Source organism: Colossoma macropomum, unplaced genomic scaffold, assembly GCF_904425465.1.
Source record: "Colossoma macropomum unplaced genomic scaffold, Colossoma_macropomum, whole genome shotgun sequence".
Taxonomy (NCBI): domain Eukaryota; kingdom Metazoa; phylum Chordata; class Actinopteri; order Characiformes; family Serrasalmidae; genus Colossoma; species Colossoma macropomum.
Genome location: NW_023494800.1, coordinates 32,189,739 through 32,208,595, shown reverse-complemented (window position 1 = coordinate 32,208,595; position 18,857 = coordinate 32,189,739). Strand labels below are relative to the sequence as shown.

At 39.9% G+C, this 18,857-nt stretch overlaps 1 protein-coding gene across 1 annotated transcript in view; it reads left to right on the top strand.

The window, feature by feature from the left end:
• LOC118820459 (formin-binding protein 1) overlaps window positions 1–11,647 on the top strand; it is a 110,522-nt gene extending 98,875 nt beyond the window's left edge. Inside the window, 6 exon segments of the mRNA XM_036588816.1 lie at window positions 4,538–4,647; window positions 5,843–5,975; window positions 7,921–8,048; window positions 8,190–8,323; window positions 10,084–10,242; window positions 10,772–11,647. Coding sequence (XP_036444709.1) covers window positions 4,538–4,647; window positions 5,843–5,975; window positions 7,921–8,048; window positions 8,190–8,323; window positions 10,084–10,242; window positions 10,772–10,785 — 678 coding nt within the window. The 3' untranslated portion in view covers window positions 10,786–11,647.
• The last annotated feature ends 7,210 nt before the right edge of the window (window positions 11,648–18,857 follow it).

Genomic DNA, 18,857 nt, shown 5'->3' with positions numbered 1-18,857 from the left:
TTTTTATTTCATTTGAATTTCCTTTGTGCCTTTTTGTTCGTTTACATTTTAAAATCTGCGCACTTTGGTTTGTTGTTGCTGTTGTTTTTTGCTGTCCTGCCACATTTTTAAGTACAGAAATATGGTGTTGTCTTATGTTTGCTTGTTTGCTTGTTTGTTTCTTTGTTGTTTTATTTTGTTTTGTCTGTCTCGTTTCCGTGGCGACCACCCCTCTGTGTAGATCTCGCTCAATGCCCACGTGCGGAACCTTATCGAGGTGATCTGAACCCCGTCACTGTCCTCTTGTCTCTTTCTCTGTTTGTCTGTTTCATTAATGACAACAGTAACATCATCTGTTTCTTTTCTTTTAATGTGAACCTATTAAAAACTGTTAATTGGCTGTAATTCTATCCTTCAGTCATTCTTCAGGCATTAATTAGACCTGTAGGAGTGCTTTAGAACGTAGTTCACCTGCCTTTCAAAATATAGATAGTCAAGTTTTATGTGATATTCACGTTTCATGCAAGGGGAATTCCACCAATTTTTCAAAATCCCCCCATAAGTCATTGATTGAGTCGTAAGCAGAGTGATTCAAAGTGGTTTGGCGTGAAATGGTTCAGATTTCTTTACAGTGGTGGTGATAGGAACCAGGCGTTGCCATGACTACAAAACAAACATAGAGGTTTTATTTACTATCCAAAACCACCAGTGAACCTACACAAGTCTTCTGAGCTTTAAATTAAAAATAGTGATAAATCTGATAAAATAAGGGACTATTTTGCCTCATGACACTCTGAATGTATCCCTCCACCATGACTGATATTTGGTTTTAGGCCAAAACTATCAGAAAACAGTGTCTCAGTCATCAGGCAGTGAATTCATAACCATTTCATGTAGTAACTTTCTGTGAGGGAGCTTTTAGAGGTGGACGTCTGGTTCCTATCACCACCACTGTGAACAACTCTGACGCAGAATTTCACAGCAAACCACTCTGAAAAACATTTCAACCATTTAATTATGCAGAAAGTTTTAAAAATAGCTGGAATTTCCTATTAAGCTGTACCATTACTAGTTAGATCAGTGAAATGAATGCAGTGAACATTGATAAGACTGACTGGTCAGTCAGTGCCAAGGGATCCGTAAAGCTTCTCCATGCAGGAGTGATGATCCTGTCATTAAGGTCTTTATTAATGAGAGAGGATTCTGATCCTAGATCAGCACTCCTGTTCTGAGAAACCTTATAGAACTCAATATTGTAATAGATTTCCAATAATGTGTTGCCCAGAAATGCAAGATTTTTCACTTAATGTGACAACGTAATAACGTTATAATGTAATAATAATCATTTTTTTTCATAATGGATGATGTAATGCTTTTAATAGCATTTGTCAAAGGCTCCTACAGTGCTTTCGTGCATTATGCGAAATGTAGAATATGGACTATGAATGAACACACGTTACATTATCAGACAAAATATTACATCATACATCATCCATATATATTTTATATATGTTTGACCAAGTTAAGTGTAAAATATTATTACATTTCTGGGCCTTATTACGTTATTGGGAAATTATTACAATATTTATGAATGCAAGCCCTGATCAAATATTTGAAATGCTTTACATGCTTAATTAAATATTGCAATCATGTTAAATTAATCATGTAAAAAAAAAATACAATTATATTTAATTAGATTCAGATCTTCGCTACTGTGCAAAATTCAGAGATCATTTATTTAATGTCCAGTCAGAACAGCCATTGATTTATTCATTTTTCAGGAGATGTTTCTGACTAGATTAGCTGTAAGAAAATCCACTTGCGTAAGTAAGGACAAAGTCAAAATGACAAACATGCGTTTCTAAAACTGGACTTTAAAACTGAAGATGGCTCCTAACAACCACCTGGAAGACCTGGTAGACCCCAAAACTGCCCCCATCAGATAAACAGCACTTAAAGCTTTCATCTTTGAGAGAGAGGAGAAAATCAAGCTGCTTCAGATCTGAAAACATCCACAGGTGTTTCTGTCCATCCTTCCACTGTGAGAAGACGACTCAGCGCTGTGGGTCTGAAAGGATGTGTAGCTGTCAAGCAGAACCTCACTGAGAAAAGGAGACGGACACATCAAACAAAGAAGCTGAACGATGGACTGACCACCCCAGAGTCCAGACCTCAACACCACTGAATGTGTTTGATTACTTCAGAAAATGATCAACCAGCTTCTGAGACTGAACTTTGGAGGCGCGTCTGCAGATTCTTTGAGAAACTGAAAGTGAGTCTCCTGAAAAGAACGGAAGCTGGAATGAAGGTGAAGAGTGGACGCATTAAATACTGACTAATTTGTTCTGCTTTTATCTTGTATCTAATCAGAAATATCTCCTGGAAAATGGATAACTTGCACTTAATGGCTGTTTTGGCTGAGCATTATAAGTGAGGAAGGGTGGTCTCTGACTCGTGCACAGTGCTGTACTGTAAATGTAAACATTACATTAGATGAAATGCATGTTAATCAGATGCAGGTGTAGAACGCGTCTGTGCTGTGTTATGTTTTGTGAGCAGTGGTAGCTCTGTGTGTTTGCATGGCAGCATTAGCGCTGAAATGGTTTTCGCATTGTGAGTGTGAGCGCACAGCATGCTCAGTCAGTCTGGTTAGTGATTGCTGCAGTATTGCATGGTGGATTATTGCATGATTAGGATTATTAAGAACATGTGATAAGGTTAATATACAAGCTTTTTTCCTCAATTCATATATTAATACTATTTAATCAAAGGAAATTTTTTAAAAAAAGCAAAACTACTGATGTGCCAAATATTTGACAGCTGCTGAGATGAAATATGTTGGACGACAGTTCCATTTTAGCATTTCAGCTCATATTTTAGATGGATAATGTCAAATGGCCAACTGTAGAAGTTGAGGGGTGGTTATTTAATAAAGAACTCCCCTTTAAAGTGTTGGGATATCATATATGAAGGGACTTTCATGTTACCTACAAATCCTGTTAGTCACTAGAAGATAACTGCTGCCACCTAGTGGCCGAGCTGATTTCCCAGCTCATGCTGATTAAAAGTGCAGAGGGTGACTCAGCAACAGCGTCATTACGGTAATGCAGACTGAAAACACAGAGGTCCATTGGCTGGGATTCTGAACAGTCACTATATATCATAGTCAATATTGTTCAAAACTGAAAATATATATATATATATATATATATATATATATATATATATATATGTATACACACACAATACTAATTGTCTAAAACGGTGCTAAATGGCTTCATGGCTAAATGGCTTCATTGGCTTTTTTGTTCTAATTATCCATTCAACCTTAAATGCAGCACTTATATTCTGGCACATACACAGCTGCCTGAATGTACCCACTGCACTATTTAAGGTGGAACAGGGAATTTGCTTGGGAAGCCAACATCACGACTTGTTTTGCGCACAAGGCCCCGAGACTGCAGCGTGGCCTAATGTAGCTGACCAAGTCTACCCAGCTCCTCAGCCTTTTCATGCTGATGTCCATGTTAGGCTAAGGCTAACCCCAAAGGTCTGGCCATTCCTTTATGTCCACTGCCTCACCAAAAAGTGGAGTAGAAAGGTGATGGAGCGTCTGAAATGTGACTGAAACATCCCTGACTCAGACACTCAGCTAAGCAGGCTAATGCTAGCATAGTTTGCGCTGTTATCTACACTTATTTGTTGCACACTGTGGCCCAATCCCATTACTTATTTTTACCCCTACCCCTTGTTTTCGAGAGTGTCCTTGTCTCTTGGAACTGAGTTACAGAGGGTAGTGGTTGAAATCTTCCCTCTGAAATGGGACCCTCAAATAAAAAGAGCATCACTTCATTAACAGCTACTAGCGCTGCTCTGTAGGCGACTTCAGTGATATGAAGCTGAAGTCAGATATTCTCCAGCTTCTCATTAGAATTTTCCTATTCCACCTTAAATGGAGCAGCTGTTACATTCTGGCAGGTCAGGTGTTGGTACTGCTGGACTGTTTAAGGTGGAATGGGTAATTTAGCTAGCTTGTACGTGCTTCCACATATAACTTGATGTTTGTAGTTCAGTTTGAGCCCCGTTTTAGCTGATTCTGATCCCTCTGATGTTGGTGAAGAAGTTCTTTTTGCCGGTACACACCCTGTTTATCATCTTGGTTGTCGCCTTGGTTGCATTCATGTTCACAAAAATCAAAATATCGCATTTGGTGTGCAAGACGTCATCAGTAATACACAGTGCTCGAATTCATTTACTGTCGTCCCATTGAATGGCACAAACAAAATCGGTGTGTAAAGGCTTTAAGGTCATTGCTTAGCTGCAAACTTCTGACCTCTGATCAGGTAATCTTTTTGATTGGCAACTTGAATCGAAATGGCCAGTTAAGCAGAGGAAGGAGAAGGCACAGGACGATACTGCACCTGAGAACAGACAGAAATGCAGTCATGTTATTTACTGTGTAGCATCACTGTCCGCATCTTCAACATCCTCATCACAGGCACGTATAATGACCCCTCAATGCCCCCCCTTTCGCCCCTATTTCCTCTCGCTCTCTCAGGGTGCGAATCCGGAGGACTTCAGTCACCTGCCTCCAGAGCAGCGGAGGAAGAAACTGCAGGCGAAGATCGACGACATCAACAAAGACATACAGAAAGAGATGGACCAGAGGTACACGCCCACACACGGACAGTATACATACAGATACATACGCAGAACCGACGGTCATATCTGAAAGGCCACGGCTGACAACTGATAATCATATCGGTCAGGAAAACTATAGGAGTCTGTGTAAATTTTGACCATGCAAAATTACATCAGCCAATGTTATCACATTTTTGGCTTCTTAAAATCGGTACTGGTGATGGATATTTCACATCTGCTGGGCAACAACATATCCCTAAACCTCATATCTCCAAAGTGGTAACTTTACAGGAGAAGGAAAAAACCTACTTTACTTCTAATGTAAGTCAATGGAACCAGACATTTTTCAGTGCATTTTTGTCCGTTTCTTTTGGTCTATTCATCATGAAATTTACATACAATGTAAAAGACAACAGACGTTTTCAAATTATGTGAAAAACCGAAAAACGTCAAAAATGGAGATACAAGGTTTTGTTCTAGATATAAAGAATGTGTTCAGAAATAAATTTGACATTCAATACTTTTTCATCTGTAATCAAACTTGCTTGAGTGCCTGTTTACACATTGCATAAACAGGCCTTTTCTGTGATCAGATCACAGTCAGACTTCACTTGACCTCATGAAAAGCCAGGTGTAAACACCCCCAGCATGCACTGTGAGCGGATTATGGTCAGATCACTCAAACCACATTTGGAGGCAGTCAGAGATGGATCTTAACCGCATTTAACTCGTGTAAACAGAATGTGTTCTTATTGTCCATATACAGTTATGTGAGCAGAAGTGCATCTGCTGAGCTCTAACAGGTGAGAGAATAAACAATGAAATGAAAGATGGAGGATACATGAGGCTGAAGTTCCCCCAAACCAAGAATCTTCATGCGCTCTGATGATGAAGGTGTCCAGGCCAAGCTCGTCCACTCTTATAACATCGGGGAAAAGAGTAAACGAAAGTAAAACGGGGCTGTTGTGTGTGTTTACGTGCTTTTTACTTGGGAAACGTACAGTTGGATCACCTCTAGTTACACTGGGTACACATTTTAGTCATTTACGTTTTTAAGCATAAACGGAATCTGGCCAAAGTTTATCTGGAAAGGAAGCACATGTTAACAGGTGTAAACAGGCTCAGTGATTTACAAACGTACTCGTTTTGTGGAGGCCATTAAATGTGTATAATTTGATTGTTGGTGGACAGACATAATCGTAAATGTGTGTGTGTGTCTCAGGGACGCGTTGACAAAAATGAAGGACGTGTATGTGAAGAACCCCCAGATGGGAGACCCTAGCAGTGTAGACCCCCGCCTTGCAGAGATCGGCCAACACATCGACAAACTACAGGCCGAGCTGCAGAAATTTGAGGTGTGCATGCTCACACACACACATCAGTGCATAACATGAAATAACTTGCCATATTTATGTACAGTTTATTTTATATACAGTATTATACCACAGTAAGTCCTCAACTCGCCGTGTGACTGGGTGAGAGGCCTCTCTGACCGAATCCCTTTAAAACTGCGCTATGTAAGTTTTGGGGATTTGGAGACCTCTCTGGTGGAAATGTGTAATTGCATGTGACGTGCAGAAGAACATTTTGTAATGTAGGTTGCGCATCAAGCCCCTTCACTGAATGTCAGTAACGGCAGTAATGCACAGGAGGTTGTGCTATACTACGAGATATTGGCCCTTTTGCGCTGATCTTCTCGGCCTTCAGCCTCGTGCCTCCTAAAGCGGCATACCAGCGCCAATATCTCACTCTCTTCTGTATTTTTGTTTAAATAGCTTATACAGTGTGAATTTAAATATTACAAACTATTTGTAGTTTCGAAAAGGTCATTCTAGACATTCAATATTTCAGGATTTCTGTGAGTAAAAATAAAATGCTAAGTACAGACCCAATTTCAAGTTGTAACAGTAGGTAAAATGCAAATAAAAACAGAAAGCAGTGATTTATAAATCTACTTTGACCTGTATTTGAACAAAAATATTACAAAGACAATATATGTAGTATTTTATCTCTTCAGCGACATTGTTTTTATAAATATATGCTTCTTCTAAAATGTATGCCTGCAAAACATTCCAAAAAAGTTGGGATTTTAAGACTAAGTTTTGGACATTGTGAAATGTCCAAAGCATAACTTAGACAGGTGATAATGCTTGGATATAACAGGAGCATCCAGGAAAGGTCCTTTCTAAGTGTGGATGGATCGAGGCTCACCACATTGCCAAAAAATGCATCAGTGAAATATCGAACAGTTTAAAAATAATTTGTCAGCGATGCTTGTGACCTTTGACCCCTCAGACAGCACTGCAGTAAAATCCGGCATTCTTCTGTGATGGATATCACCACATGGGCTTGGGAATACTTTGAAAAACTGTTGTCAATAAACACTGTTTGCCGCATCCCCAAATGCAAGTTAAGACTGTACTATGCACAGTGGAAAAATCAACAACATACAGAAACACCGCCGACTTCTCTGGGCTCAAACTCATCTGATTGTTCATGGAAATAACAGACGTTGTGTTCTCTTAGCCAAAGAAGAAAGAGACCGTCCAGACTGTTACCAGTGTAAAGCTCAAAATCCAGGGTCTATCATGGTATGGAGGGTATAAGTGGGTAACAAGCACATTTGTGAAGGCACTATTAACACTGAGCTGAAGGCTTGTATAACAAAAGACTGGCAAAAAAAAAATGCTTTCAAAACTGGATCAGTTTGTGCCTTCAGTGCCCATTTATTAAGTGCTGTTAAAAGAAAAGGTGAAACATCCTCCTGTGCCAACTTTTTTGGAACGTCCTGCAGGCATCAAATTTAGAATTTAGCAAAAATCAATGAAGTTCATAAGGTAAAATATGCAATGATGTGTTTTTGTACTGGTTTTAATTTAATACAGGTCAAACAGAATTTACTAATAACTGCTTTCTGTTTTTTTCAGCCTTTCACATACCGTCCACATACCGTCACATTAGAATCATTTCATAAATTTATCTGCAAACAAATTGGTTTAATATTAATAAAAATGTTGATTCAAAGCTTTTGAATGCTAGTGTGCACTATGGATGTGCACAGGTACTCCAGTTAAGCGTTCAAGGTGCTAGTATTCAAAAACTAAAGTCACTATTAGGGTACTCACTGCACAATTAGATCTCTTCTGGTTTCTCTTGCCCACGGTTGACCATATTACAGATTGCTGATCGTCAGATATCATAATTATTCACATATGCATTCCTTGTGTATATTTGCAAACAACAGAAATGCACGTATTCTGAGTGTATTTGTGTGTATATGCGTTTGTGTATGTGCTGCAGGGCTGGTTAGCGGAGGTGGAGGGCAGAATGCCGACGAGAAGTGAATCTTCTCACAGACAGAGTGCCGTTTATGAGACACAGAATAGCACGCCGCCCACCAACAACAGCTGCGCTCAGGACCGAGAAAGGTACCGTACACACATATAAAGACGTGTATATGAGGCTCTCTGATTGACATGCAGCCTGCAGTTAAACAGTTGCTATAGTTACTCTGTATGCATGTGTTTGTGTCCGTGCACATGTGTTCTCGCGTGTGTGTGATGGAGCAGTCCGGATGGCAGCTACACCGAGGAGCAAAGCTCTGAGCTCCAGCCGAAAGTTCAGACCGACCCGGAATTTGACGAGTTTGAAGAAGAAATGCTGCCCACCATCGGAACCTGCAAAGCTCTCTACCCGTTTGAAGGTAAAACATAAACAAATACATACAGATACATACAAAACCAATACTCAGTTGTGCACAGAAGTTGGAACTGAGAAATGCTGACAATAAATGCTGCTCCAGAGCTGCATGGGGCTCTTTTACTGGCCTGTTGTGGCTCCACAGCAGAATCAGATTTGTAGGTAAAAATAAAATAATCCTCCTTTACAGTAAAATAAAGCTCTGCTGATCGTTCAACACAGTTTAACAATAAATGGTCTTAAACTCTGGAGTTAATGTAGAACTGCTAATTCACCCTTTAATCCTGAAGATCAGCACAGATGGTCACCATAACAGCGCAGACAACAGTCTCGCCTAGCTAGTAGCTAATGAAAAGGCAAAGAGAAAGATTTAAGACGAACATCGATAATTTGGAGATGAACAGACTTATGTGCATCTTTAATCACTTCAGCTGGTTTCCTGATTCGTTTAATCTGCAACAAGAAACTGTCAAACACTGAAAAGTCACGAAGCTGAAGTCAGATTCTCGTTCACCAGCTTCGTGTTCGAATTTTCCTGTTCTACCTTAAATGACAGAATGTAACTGCTGCACAATTTAAGGTGGAGCAGGAAAATTCAAAGGAGCTAGCGAATGAGAATCTGACTTCAGCCTCGTAAAAACGTCGAGATATTTTACAAGAAACGATTCTACTTTTGAGGAAAAGTTTCCTACCAGAGATGCGAGAAAAATGGCTATAGCTGAGCTAAAGCTTAAAGCAGAGCAAAATAAGTCTGGATTTTCATTTATATTTTTTAGCCTATACTAGTACATTAACACATACTGAGACATATTTACAGCCAAGATGGTAAAATGGACATAAAATATTGTGGCTCGCAACGTGGCTAGATATTTGTTGAAAGGACAAAATGGCTCTACTTAAGATTTGTGTTGCTGACCCCTGTCCCAGGGCAGTGAATTCCATTATTTGTTGATGCTGAAGTAAGCTTCTCATTCAAGTTCACTTCTGTTCCACCTTAACTAGTGCAGCAGTTATATACCTTTATGTTACATGTCAGAATGTAATTGCTGCAACATTTAAGGTGGAACGTAACATTTGAATAAGAAGCTGGCAAAGCCAACTTTATACTATACATTTTTTAGGTAGATTTTGCTCTGTTTACGGTTTATAAATGTTTTCATCATTTCATAAACTGAGTGTAGAGACAACGTCAGCATGCACTTTCCTTTCTGCTTCTGTTTGGCTGTATTCTGCATATCCAGTCTTGTTTCTAGTGACAACAAACCTGCGATGAAGTTCCTGGGTGTTGTAACTTCTCTTGATGAACTGAGAAAATCTCGTAAATCTGTCCAATGTTTCCATTAAATACTCAAACATGGCTCAGATTTTTACTGTTGATCTGCTGCTGAAACTGTTTGAACATGTCTGCACTGACCGGCAAGTGAGAGTGAAGGAAACAAACAGCATTTTAGGTGTAAAGTCTTAGATTTTGACATGGTAGACCACTGATTTGTTTAGTTGCAGTTTAAATTTTTAGGCTATTTATACAAAAATTTGAGACTTTTGTTTTTCCTATGTCAGTTGAAAATGCCCCCTTTTTTTGGCCTAGTTTTAAGGCGTGTATGCGATGGGGCACCTAAGAGAGTTAAAGGAAAAGATCTAATGAACTTTACCCAAGTTATACACACAAACACGGCTGCTCTCTTTAATATTTAATATAATTGAACATACCTCTCTCCCTCTGTTTCTCTCTCTCTATCTCTCTCTTTTCGTTCACCACTGCAGGTCAGAATGAGGGCACTCTGGCGCTGGTGGAGGGGGAGGTGCTGTTTGTGATTGAGGAGGATAAAGGAGACGGCTGGACACGCGTTCGGCGGAACGAGGAAGAAGAGGGTTACGTTCCCACGTCCTATGTAGAAGTCTTCCTCGACTCCAACGCCAAAGGTACTCATGTAGCTACATCTGAGCTCAGGATGAGCTGTACATCTTCAACACCTTCTATAAGCCGAAGTCGCAAAATAGATGTGATCTTTAATGGGCCAAATTGGCATTTTAAGTTAGGAAAAATCAGCTGTCCAGTGACGTTGCGTTAGCGGCAGTTTGAAAGATGCGGTGGAGCTTCACAGGTCTTGGAGGAAGTCTGTGTCTTCACCCTCCTGGCGCTGGTGGTATCGTGTGATTGAGGGAGTCCTAATTGGAATTGGATGTGACTAAACTGGGGAGAAAATTGGGGGAAAAATCCAAAAAAGTCGTGTAGTATTCGCCCAGCCTTACCTGGTTCACGTTATTCACCTCATAATTGCAACACAGATCAGACAAGACAATAAATGGTCATTTTATGAGTATATTAAGATGGCTTGGGCATGACGCCAGTCAGACTTAATAACTGGACCTCTTCATAACCTCCAGTGTGGTTGTTGGGGTAAGAGAGTGATAAGGACCTACTGCTGGTCCACTATGTGTTTGATTACAGGCTTCTATCTGTAGGATTAGAGTTTGTGTACAACCCGTTCCAGAGGGTGAGAATGACTGCATCTGTGTGAGGCTACTTTACTAAAAACACTTGTGTGGCATCTTAAAGGGATTTCTGAATTTGTGCAGGACTCCAAACTTCTATGCTCAGTGATTACACTAGAATCTAAGGGCACTTTCACACCTTCCTTGTTTGGTGTGGACCTATCAAAGCTTTTTTTTAGTTCGGTCCGTTTTGACAGGTGTGAACACTCCATAAAACAACTGAATCATAATCCTCTTCCAGATTAACCCTGCTGGTGGGCTCACATTTCTGTCATGGTCTGCACCAAACGAGGGAATTCAACATCTGAGCATGTCTTTGCCTGCTTTTTCAGTGCTGTACTGTCCACATAATCTGCCTATTTTAAACGTTTGACCGTTGATGGACGCTCATATTGTTCCTGCAGCACAATCCCGCTACTAAAGCAATAAAAATAATAACAAAGAAATGCCTTTGATTTTGGCCCATGAATCATTAAATGTACCAGCAACCTGACTGATGACGATATTGGTAAACCACTCATAAGGAAAACAGCCTAAGGCCCCGTTCACACTTGGCATTAATATGCATTCTGGGTGATCTGATCATAAGTGGGCAGCGCTAAGAGTGTGAACGGGCTACAATGCATCCTGGAAACACGTGATTCGATCACCCAAACCACCTTTGAAAGTGGTCAGGGATGCATATGACCACTTGACGTTTACAGTGTGAATGCTAAGGCTAAGTTCACATTACAAGCCTCATTGCTCAAATCCGATTTTTTGCTCAGATCCAATTTCTCTGTAACGATGATTCACACTTGTTTAGGTATCTGATTCAAGTCTGTCATTAATGTGACGAACCGGTGTCCTGAAATGACCCTCATGCACACATCCTACTCAGTAACGTCACGTGAATGAATCACGTGCATCATCAGCACAAACTAACGAGCAGAACGAGCTTCGCTGAGAAGATAATTAACTCTGATCAGCTCTCAGCTTTATTATTAGAGCGAGACATTTGTCTCGCTCTAATAATAGATGTTTGTAACATCCTTTCTTTCATACGAACATGGACTCGCGGTACACTTTTGTCTGACAACAAACAAGTGAATGTGGATGGCCCCGTTGTTCCAGTCACAAATCCGATCACTAGAGACGCATGCGAGACGCATTGAAATGCCAGGTGTGAACAGCTACACTTCTCGCTATCCACTTATATCAGCTGTGAATACCAGGTGTGAACAGGGCCTAAGATTTCTCCAGTGTTATCCAGTCCAGATGGTGCATGAGTCTTAGTAACTCTGCATGGAATTTGATTATAACAGTGTTTTATACATCTGTACGCATGTGCCAACTCCTTCACCTCTGAAATTCGTAAGGTTAAATCTGATGTCTTTGCTAGAAGTGAATACCATTTTACTTTTGAGTTCATAAAAGTGCCTTTCATTGAAACGTTTCTGATGCAGCACCCCGACCTTGTGTGGTCTGATGTGTAATTAACGTTTCCACTTGTATTTAGAACATAAAACACACATTTAGATTACTCCTATGTTACATCCCATAGGTTCCAAGGAATATGGAACATTATAAATATATCAGAAAATGAGGCTGAGATCTAGGACATGGCAATGTGGTGAACATTCACCAGCCAAGCAATCTCCAGGCTCCGCCCATAAACACATTCCTCCATAGCAACTGCTATGAGGTTGGTCAAGCTTTAGAGGACATTGGCAAAAACGCCATTCAACCAATCAGATCAGTTTATATCACAGTATAGGTTCTAGATGTCAACCCGGGTAAGTGTAAGGTACAAACTCTAAAGTGCTAGATAATTATATTAGGTAACATGATGATTCCAAGACAGTATAACTAAATTACACCAACATGCCCAACAGGTTCTAGATATTAAATGAGTAAGTGTGTGGTACATTTTCCAAAGTACTAGATAACTTTCAGGTAACATGATGATTCCAGTAGAGCTCAACTAAATTACACTAAAATGCCCAACAGGCTCCAGATATTAACTGAGTATATGGTACAGTCTCCAAAGTACTAGATAATTATTTTGTGTTACATGGTGGTACGTTCTGAGACAGGTTAACTAAATTACACTCAAATGCCCAACAGGTTCTAGATATTAAGTAAGTAAGTGCCACACTGTACAATCTCCGAAGTGCTGTTTTCTAATTTTAGATTTAAAATTACGGTAAGTACCAAGAGAGTCTAAATAAATTACACTGAAATGACTATAAGGTTCTAGATAATAAGACGATTAAGTAAAATATCTCAGGAAAGTAAATCAGAAACTCCTCCAAGCCCTTTATAAGTTATATGGTGTAAAATAGCAGCACAAAATATAGTAAGAGCCCAGTAGAACCACAGTAAGAGTCATTGCTTTCATTTACATTACAGGTTCAGTTTAGTTGATATATATGTAAATATAAGAATCTGTACTTTATTCATCTACAGTCTTTGTACATCATATAACTGCCAACTAGCCCATTCCAAAGCTACGTGCATTAATATGAAGTTGAGCCCCAGCTCATTATCCCTCCTCCACCAAACTTTACTGATGGCACTATGCATTCTGGTAGGTAATGTTCTCCTGGCAAACCCATATTTATCCATTGTACTTTGGAGTTTATACCTCACACTGGGATGGTTATGGTAATACCTAGAACTTGGGCACTGTAAAAGAATGCGTTACCACTTTTCCTTTAATAAAACTCTTTTTAATTAAACTTTACGATTATGGTAGGCTACATGACCAAATATGAAATAATTAAGGTAACTATTAACTCTGAATTATATTCTGGTGAAGATGTTTGTGGCTTCTAACAACATTGTTCTTTTTTGTTTCTTTGACTGCAGATTCCTAAAAGTGTGAGAGGACGACACAGGGCAAGTGACCAGACCTGGAAAAAACACCACTCCTTAACTGAGAGAGAGAAGTGATGATGATGATGATGATGATGGACAAAACAGAGAGGAGAGGCGTAGCAGTCTGAATCTGTGTCTGCTGTAGAGAGTATCTGAACCATGCAGCCAATCAGAGACGAGCAAAATAATCCAATGCAAATGTATCACCCATTTCTGTTCATTACAATAAGGTCAATTTTTGTTTTCTACATGTACTAATTTCGCTTCTTTGCTATGCACTGACACCGAGCTGACTAGCAGCAATAACTGAGCTTCCGCCTGTATATGTGTGCGTGTTCACGGCCTGTTGGCTTCACGTCCAGCACCCTGTCCCTGAAACGGCCGGTCAGAAGCACCACAGAGGGTTACGCTGAGAAGCCTGCTCCGCCCCCAAAGCCACACTCGTGCTTTATTGAGTTACGAACAGCCATAACTAACTTCATCCATAACTGAATTCATTTATTGTTGGTGGTGGTTGGAAAAACATATTCTGCTCAAAATGTAAATGAAAATAATTCACTTTTGCTACTCACTCGTTTACTAGTTAGTTCAAAACTGTTAGTTATTTCCTAATCTGGGCCATGACTGTTTTGCATTATTCAGAGCTAAATAGTACAGACTGGACTTGCCCATCTGACAGAGCAAGGCCAACAATGTTCTTTTGGCTCACTTATGGATGGCTGTGGCATCACCTGACAATAGGCGACTGTTGCCCCACTTCACCACTTGGGAGGCCCTTTTATTTGTACCGAATGTGATCCTTTCTGACTCTTACTGTGTCCCTCTTTTCATTTTCAGTGGATTTCATCACCAAATTGCTAACAGTTTCTGTTTAGAACAGGTGCATTTCTCACGAATGTTAGAAGAGCAGTAAGAGGGGAGTAAGTGGGTTACATCAAGGGCACATGCTGTTCTGAATCAGGGCAGGTAACCCATCCTCTTTCTTTTTATTTTGTTTATAAACAAGATCAGCATCCACTAACCTGCAAGCCTACGTGGGCATATGAGACGAGTGTACCAGGGCTGCACGATACCGGTTGCCAGAAAATATCACCACAGAATAAATGAACGAGCCCCATAAATGTTTGATTGTGTACTGTAAACGTCCTGACCAGATCACGGTTAGACGAAACCAAGGCGTTCATCCATCCAATGCAAATCATTTTAGTGGCAATAATGCCATAAGTCATCAAATCAGGGCTTTGACATGAGGCATACCGAAATCTCGATATGTAGCGCTAGTCATGCCACCCTGTGTTAAACCTGCTGCGCTTCTGCTTTCAGTGCTTCATACTTTCAGGCTGCTTCAGTGGCGTGCGCATATATGCAAACACTGTTAATTCACGTGTATTTTTTTTCCGGTCCTTCAGGTGAGGGAGAGTGCATTCTGTTTAAGAATGTGAATGAAGTTCTGTCATTTTTTGTATGTGTTGCTAATGACGGCCATATGGTGGCCACTTGGTCTTATCCTGTGGATTTACTGAGCCCATTTTGAGCCGCCTAGAACACTGCAAGTTTAGTCCATCCGCTGCTTTGATAGCAAGACGTGTCTGAATAGCAGCGCTGACTTAGGACCGGTTTCCTCCCTTTCAGCTTTCCTGAAAGAGCAAATGGGAGCTGATCCTACATCAGTGTTTTTACTGAAGGTTCTAGCAGCTAATATGAAGCGCATGGTTCATTTATACTGAGATCTGTGTGAACATTTTAAGCATTTCAATTGGAGCCTGCTAGGCCTTACTGGGTGGTAATCTTACCCTAGAGAAAAAGAAGAAAAACAACACACAGTGTGGGTCCATGGCTTTATTCTGTAGTATGTGTGACTGTAGACAAATTTTGATTTGCTTCCTGGGCCTCTCCACATTTCACAGGAGGCGATTGTTGTTTTTCGTTGTTCTTTGTACGTCTTCTACGTTTGTCGCAAATCTCACGTGGACTACTCACCCCGCTCTCTATGGCACATAACTGATTTTAATGTTTTGATTTTAACTTTCTTACTTTATATTTTACACTCATCGTGGGTCAGAGATATTTAAAATATTTTTATTTTTTAGCAGTTTTTATTTTCTTATGCTGATTCAATTGCACCTGATTTTTTTTCCAGGTCATTATTAAGGTTGGGCGGTATATGGGTAAAAAGATATACCGCAGTGTTTAAATATGACGGTATTTAAAAATCATGACGTGTCAAATTTCTATTCCATGTCAGAATGGCTAAAAAACACATTTATGTTTTAGAGGGGTCACTGATGAGGGGTGTTAATAGAAAGAGGAGAAAATCAGAGGCAGGAAAATCCTCAGAGAAAACATGATAGCAGCTCAGCGACAGCTAATAGCTCCACTTACCACAGAACACGTTCAGCTTTCACGCTAACACCACTTACTCAACCCTGCCATCTCAGATATCCTCTAAACGGCCCTCATTTTAGCTTCAGTTTGCTGGAACTGAGCCTGTGGTGTGCTGTGTGGCACATTTAGCCTGCTAACTAAGCTTTAGTTAGCTTAGCCAAATGCTACAGTCCCAAACACCACAAAACAGGTTCCAGTTCAGCTTTCTGTTGGATGTTTTCACTTTTACTCTCTCGGAAATGAGTTTTTATCATCTACACTTGTTTCAGCAGAGCAGCAGTTGGTCAGAATCAGCGTGTACTGTGGTGTGAGGCACTGTTTGGGTCTGTAGCTGCTTGCTAAGCTAACGTTAAGATATTGCAGATCCAAACACCACAGAACAGGTTAAATTTCTCCTTTCTGTCTCTTCAGCGTCAGTTGCTCGACTTTACCTCCTCAGATTTGAATCATTATCATCTTGTGTTGGTGCTTAATTTAGCCAGAATCCAACATGTTCTGTGAAGAGCAGAGCTGTTATCATGCTAGATAAGCTAATGCTAAACGGCTCCTCTCTCCTAGTTAGCAGCACGGTTTAACCTTCAGCAGTTCTTAGATGTTTTATTGAATGATGCCTTGAACATCATGCACTGCGTTTACTTATTTGGTGACAGTGTTTTACCGGAATTTTTCCTGGTAATACTGTGTATCATGGTAATATTTGGAGACAGTCTGAAGGTATTAAAAAAAAGGGATACCGCCCAACCCCAATCATTATAAAAGCATCTTGTGGAAGCCCAAAAACAAAACAGATCAACATAATAAATATTGACTGAATCCCAAATGCAATCTTGCAAAATTCTCACGTCATCAAACCGTTCTATCAAGCGCTGATCCATTCCGCTGTTATGACTGACCGCTAATAATTTTATTGCTGAGCTGTAAATATGAAAAACCTGTAATAAAGTTAGAAAATATCTGCACACATGGGCTAAGATGCCCCACAAAGCGGAACCATTCAATCTCCCTTCAGCCCTTTTCAGACAATTCACAAAATGTGTGGATTTGACTGTTTGGACTTTGCTACTGGCCACACATCCTGTCCCTGGCTCTACAGCGAAGGACATCACACACCTGCAGAGGCCTCCAGGTCAACAATGCCGCTCCCAAACAGAGATATATAAATATATATAAATATAAATCTATAAATAAGAGTAAACTACAAAACAACAAAGAAAAAAAATCTATTTTTAAGGTTTTGACTAATAAAACGTGTTCCGAGAATTTCTTTTCTCTGCTCTGCTAAGCAAATAAACCTTTTTTTGTCATGTCTCTCTTTTGGTGTCTGCCAAATGGTGTTTTTGCACTTTTTTTTTGGTCTGTGTTCTGTTTGTTAAGCTTGTGTTTCGGAGCACTGAAAACTTCATATTGTGTTAACTGTGCCAATTAAATATACACAGAAAAGAACATGAATGTGTCCTGACTCTTAGTTTTGTGTGTGAAGGAATGCGCTAATGGAAGCCATCTTAATAGGAGCTATGTTTCATAACTGCATAATTAAATGGGTAAGATAAAACAAAGTCATTCACAGTGGTAGTGATAGGAGCCAGATGTGTCAAAGATACCCTGCATGAAACAGTAAATAAAATGTCTATATCTGTGTTGTAGTCATGGTGACCCCTGGTTCCTATCACCACCACTGTAAAGAAATCTGAACCATTTCACACCAAACCACTCTGAATGACTCTGTTTACATCTCACACACTGAATTATGCAGAACTTTTTAAGAAATGCGTCATTTATTTCTACAAAGAAAGTGTAATGCGTAGCCTGCACATGAAGATTGTTTCAGAAACTTTCTAAATAAGCTGGATAATACACACCCTAAATGAGGGAGTGCCCATTCGTCTTCTGTTTTTTCCAAAATTTCAGAATAATTCAGTCCTTGAGAAGTAAACAGAGTCATTCAGAGTAGTTTGGTGTGAAATGGTTGATTGTAGAGACTACTTGAGCTGACTTAACAGTTAGCACGATGCTAATTATTTTAGTATAAGCTGACTTGTTAGCTACATTAGCCTTGTAGCACCAACTCAAAACTGAGAATAAACTTCAGACACCAAAACATGACTCAACTGCATTTGCAGTGAGGGTGGAAAACTGTAAATTTAAAGAACATTGAAGCCGAATAAAATAATTTTACATTTTTGCTATCCATAAAATCACATTTGGTGTTTGGTGTCATCACTTTGCACATGTTCAGATTCACTTATTAATGTCTGAATAAACCGCATGAATAAATCATGCTCAGTGTGTAAAGGACTTTAGCTTTATGCTGAGATGTAAACAGAGTGATTCAGAGTGGTTTGGTGTGAAATGGTTCAGATGTCTTTACAGTGGTGGTGATGGGAACCAGGGGTCACCATGACTACAACACAGATATAGACATTTTATTTACTACCAAAACCACCAGTGAACCTTCACGAGTCTTCTGCACTTTATATTGAACGTTAATTGTAAAATAGCGATAAATCTGATATAATTTGTTTTCTTTAGGGCTATTTGGCTTTACAACACCCTGCATGTACCTCTCCACCATGGCGTAAAATACATTTTAAGCCTAAACTTTATCGCAAAACTATCGTAAAACAATGTCTCAGACATCAGGCACACCAAACCACGCTGAATGACTGTTTACATCTCAACCATTTAACATGCGGATTTTTGGGAAAAATGGGTGGACTTCCCCTTTAAGTTATCTAGCTGAGAAACCCTGCTTTCCCATAACGCAACGTGTGGCTTCCTGTTCGCCAGGTTCTTGTTCG